The sequence below is a fragment of the Nerophis ophidion genome, linkage group LG04, assembly GCF_033978795.1.
Source record: "Nerophis ophidion isolate RoL-2023_Sa linkage group LG04, RoL_Noph_v1.0, whole genome shotgun sequence".
In the NCBI taxonomy this organism is placed as follows: domain Eukaryota; kingdom Metazoa; phylum Chordata; class Actinopteri; order Syngnathiformes; family Syngnathidae; genus Nerophis; species Nerophis ophidion.
This window is the reverse complement of record NC_084614.1, coordinates 83,446,019-83,451,018: the sequence shown is the minus strand read 5'-3', so window position 1 is coordinate 83,451,018 and position 5,000 is coordinate 83,446,019. Positions and strand designations below refer to the sequence as shown.

Genomic DNA, 5,000 nt, shown 5'->3' with positions numbered 1-5,000 from the left:
AGGTGTACTTGAGGGATGTCAGTCAGGTGTACTTGAGGGATGTCAGTCAGGTGTACTTGAGGGATGTCAGTCAGGTGTACTTGAGTGATGTCAGTCAGGTGTACTTGAGGGATGTCAGTCAGGTGTACTTGAGTGATGTCAGTCAGGTGTACTTGAGGGATGTCAGTCAGGTGTACTTGAGGGATGTCAGTCAGGCGTACTTGAGGGATGTCAGTCAGGTGTACTTGAGGGATGTCAGTCAGGTGTACTTGAGTGATGTCGGTCAGGTGTACTTGAGTGATGTCAGTCAGGTGTACTTGAGTGATGTCAGTCAGGTGTACTTGAGGGATGTCAGTCAGGTGTACTTGAGGGATGTCGGTCAGGTGTACTTGAGTGATGTCGGTCAGGCGTACGCGATGTAGTTTTCCGGAACCAGGCCCGTCTTGCCCTTGTAGGTCGCCTGCAGCCAACCTGGTTCCACGGACGAATGCACTGTGGACGAAAACCACGGTTGAGTCCTGGCATCCCGCAATATAATTCACAAAAATGTATTGTAAAATAAATGTAAAAAAACGCTGAAAAAAAGTAAACGAGTGGCGTTAAACACATATTTTTTTCTGGGTTATTACATCGAAACTAGAAAATGCAATTTTGCAAGATATTGCATGTGAATGCTGAAAAATCCGAAACCGAAATGACGGTTTCAGAGGATTGTCATTGTTCCATTGAGTTGAGTTTTTCCTTGCCCTGATGTGGGATCTGATGACGTGGTGGCTTGTGCAGCCCTTTGAGACACTCGTGATTTAGGGCTATGTAAGTAAACATTGATTGATTGAATGGACTTTTGTGAAAGCTGCAACCCAGTATTCATATTTACGTTGTTTCTTATCGATAAAAATGTATGAACTTTCCGATTTACGAACCCTGTCCAAGAACCGATCGACCGTGTCCGTTCTTACCGTTGGTGAGCAGCGCCCCCTGTGGAAAGCTGAGCTCGTGGCTGTGTTCCGCCTCGCAGGAATACAGAGCCTTGGCTTCCCTGGAACGGTCGGGAAAATGAGACTCTGATGGGCTTTCAGTGGAAAGTTCTTGGAGAGTACCAACCTTCCGGAGGGACAAATGTCCAAAGCGGAGGAGAAGACCGAGCTGTCCCGCTGTTGAGCGCGTGCTGACAGGCTGCAAAGACAGAAACAGGGTCAAGAGTGGACCAGCTCCCAGGCGGGCTGCAGGGACCCCTTGAAAGACGGCCTACACGGATCCGGGTCTCTGGTAGCCGTTGCTGGACGAGGAGTGTTTGACGTCGGAGCTTCGGCGGAGGTGTGAGATCCTGCGCGAGGCCTCTCGGGGGTCCAGCGAGGCCAAACTCTGCACCGAGCCGTGGCAGCTCCGATAATCTGGGGCGACAAGGAGAGGGAACGTTTAAAAACTATAGTAGACGGACATTGTTTGCAGGACAAACGGATGAGACGAGTTCCAGTAGATTTTGACAAGTTGGGGCGACTGGATGACGTCGCTCGTCAAAAATGTATTTCTGAACTAGGAGAGGCAATTCCTCAAGGAATTATGTTTGAATGTTCCAATGATGAAGTAGAACTGAGATGCTGACAAAATGAATGTAAGAATAGTTTGAATGTTGAAGAGTTTGAATTTACAGGAAAACTGTGGACTGGATTCTCACAATATTATGCTGGATCCACTATGGACTGGACTCTCACTATTATGTTAGATCCACTATGGACTGGACTCTCACTATTATGTTAGATCCACTATGGACTGGACTCTCACCATTATGTTAGATCCACTATGGACTGGACTCTCACACTATTATGTTAGATCCACTATGGACTGGACTCACACTATTATGTTAGATCCACTACGGACTGGACTCTCACACTATTATGTTAGATCCACTATGGACTGGACTCACACTATTATGTTAGATCCACTATGGACTGGACTTACACAATATTATGTTAGATCCACAATGGACTGGACTCTCACTATTATGTTAGATCCACTATGGACTGGACTCTCACTATTATGTTAGATCCACTATCGACTGGACTCTCACAATATTATGTTAGATCCACTATGGACTGGCCTCTCACAATATTAGGCTAGATCCACTATGGACTGGACTCTCACTATTATGTTAGATCCACTATGGACTGGACTCTCACTATTATGTTAGATCCACTATGGACTGGACTCTCACTATTATGTTAGATCCACTATGGACTGGACTCTCACTATTATGTTACATCCACTATAGACTGGACTCTCACACGATTATGTTAGATCCACTATGGACTGGACTCTCACTATTATGTTAGAGCCACTATGGACTGGACTCTCACACTATTATGTTAGAGCCACTATGGACTGGACTCTCACACTATTATGTTAGATCCACTATGGACTGGACTCTCACTATTATGTTAGATCCACTATGGACTGGACTCTCACAATATTATGTTAGATCCACTATGGACTGGACTCTCACTATTATGTTGGATCCACTATGGACTGGACTCTCACTATTATGTTAGATCCACTATGGACTGGACTCTCACAATATTATGTTAGATCCACTATGGACTGGACTCTCACTATTATGTTAGATCCACTATGGACTGGACTCTCACACTATTATGTTAGATCCACTATGGACTGGACTCTCACTATTATGTTAGATCCACTATGGACTGGACTCTCACTATTATGTTAGATGGAATTTGGTCTGGGACTTGGGAAATTGTTAGTTTCAAAGTCCAGGATGAATTGGTTGATGTTGGAATGGTTCTAATCGGCTGAAAAATGTGGGAGTTTGAAAAATGTCTTATCCATATCGAATGAGGAGAATGTCTCTAAAATATTTATTTAATATTTATGAAATCCCCATTGAAATATATAGGACATTTTTCAAAATACCACACTTCCTAAATTTTTCTTTTAATTTAAAGCGTTTCAACTTCAAAATATTCAGCCTGATCGGGAATTGTGTTATTTCCTGGAAGTCCCAGTTTTTAGGGACATTTTCTCCATTCATAATGTCAAAAAGGCGAATGTTTGCAAAATGGCCGATTCATTTTGAATGGCAAAAATGTCCAGGGAAACCTCGAATTCTGGAAAATCTGGGAATTTTTGGCATTTGTCATAAATATGTGGGAATTCCGGAAAAGAGGGACTTTTTTGGAAAATGGTAAAAAATATTTTGAGAGTCCAGGAAAGAGGGAATTTTCTTGAAAATGTTTCGACATCGGAATGGTTAAAGTGGGTTGAAAAATGTGGAAAGAGTAGTCACCAGAAAAAAGGGTGAAAACTCTGAATTCCTGGAATTTTCTTCAAGTGGGAAAATGATAGTTTGAATGTCTAGAATGAGTGGAATATATTGAAGGTGGAATAGTTTGAGTCAGTTGAAAAATGGGAAAATGGTGAATGTTTGCAAAATGGCCGATCCATTTTGAATGGGAAAAATGTCCAGGAAAACCTCGAATTCTGGAAAATCTGGGAATTTTTGGCATTTGTCATAAACATGTGGGAATTCCGGAAAAGAGGGACTTTTTTGGAAAATGGTAAAAAAAATATTTTGAGAGTCCAGGAAAGAGGGAATTTTCTTGAAAATGTTTTGACATTGGAATGGTTAAAGTGGGTTGAAAAATGTGGAAAGAGTAGTCACCAGAAAAAAGGGTGAAAACTCTGAATTCCTGGAATTTTCTTCAACTGGGAAAATGATAGTTTGAATGTCTAGAATGAGTGGAAAATATTGAAGGTAGAATAGTTTGAGTCAGTTGAAAAATGGGAAAATGGCCGATCCATTTTGAATGGCAAATATGTCCAGGAAAACCTCGAATTCTGGAAAATCTGGGAATTTTTGGCATTTGTCATAAATATGTGGGAATTCCGGAAAAGAGGGACTTTTTTGGAAAATGGTAAAAAAAATATTTTGAGAGTCCAGGAAAGAGGGAATTTTCTTGAAAATGTTTCGACATCGGAATGGTTAAAGTGGGTTGAAAAATGTGGAAAGAGTAGTCACCAGAAAAAAGGGTGAAAACTGAATTCCTGGAATTTTCTTCAAGTGGGAAAATGATAGTTTGAATGTCTAGAATGAGTGGAATATATTGAAGGTGGAATAGTTTGAGTCAGTTGAAAAATGGGAAAATGGTGAATGTTTGCAAAATGGCCGATCCATTTTGAATGGGAAAAATGTCCAGGAAAACCTCGAATTCTGGAAAATCTGGGAATTTTTGGTATTTGTCAAGGGGAAAGCCCCGAGATTCCTGAATAGGCTGAACAGTTTGAAGCTGAAACGGTTTGAATGGGGCTAAAAATGTGGAAGGTAGAGCGTGGCAGAATCTGGTGAAAAAGAAGAATTGATGAATTTTGATGCAGCAAAAATGTTGGGATGACAAAGCAGCAGAAAGGTGTGAGCGTGTGTGCACCTTCAGAGATGTGCAGGGAGGTGAGCGAGGACGACGTGGAGCGCTGGTAGGGGAAGAAGGAGGAAGAGGAGGAGGAGGAGGTGGAGGCCCTCCTGTACGTGGTCCTGTGCTCCTGGGGAGGAGAGGCTTTCGCCTGTGTCGCCTCCCTTTGCTCCGCCGCGCTTCTCAAGGAGGAGACGGAGGACACTCTCTGGACCGAGCGGGGGGAGTGCGAGGAGGACAGCTGGATGGTGGACGAGGACGAGTGAGATCTGGACTCCTTGGCAGACGACAGGGAGACGGTGGAATCCGTCCGCTCTGCCGCCGAGCGCAGAGACAACATGGACGAAGCCACAAAGGACGCCCCCTTGACGGGGACGGCCGGGTCGTCCGCCGCCCATTCGCGCTCCCCTCCGTTGGAAGGAGACGGCTCCGCCTGAGGGGAGGGGCTGGGCTGGGCTGGAGGAGGCGAGGACAGGGGAGACGCTTGCGGCACGCCGTTCTTCTCCGAGGAGTGCGAGGACAGAGACTCCTGGCTGCCCATGGGGGTGGTGCCCGGGCTGCTGCTGAACGTGTCGCCTGGAGACAACAACAGGAAGT

General features: G+C 44.5%; 1 protein-coding gene across 1 annotated transcript in view; it reads right to left on the bottom strand.

Annotated features, from left to right (window-relative positions):
• arhgap42a (Rho GTPase activating protein 42a) overlaps positions 1-5,000 on the bottom strand; it is a 75,109-nt gene that overhangs the window by 3,235 nt on the left and 66,874 nt on the right. Inside the window, exons 20-24 of the mRNA XM_061899375.1 lie at positions 4,422-4,979; positions 1,232-1,373; positions 1,084-1,155; positions 939-1,018; positions 369-471 (exon numbers count right to left, since the gene is read on the bottom strand). Of these exons, the coding sequence (XP_061755359.1) occupies positions 383-471; positions 939-1,018; positions 1,084-1,155; positions 1,232-1,373; positions 4,422-4,979 (941 nt within the window). The 3' untranslated portion in view covers positions 369-382. The remainder of the gene's footprint in view (positions 1-368; positions 472-938; positions 1,019-1,083; positions 1,156-1,231; positions 1,374-4,421; positions 4,980-5,000) is intronic.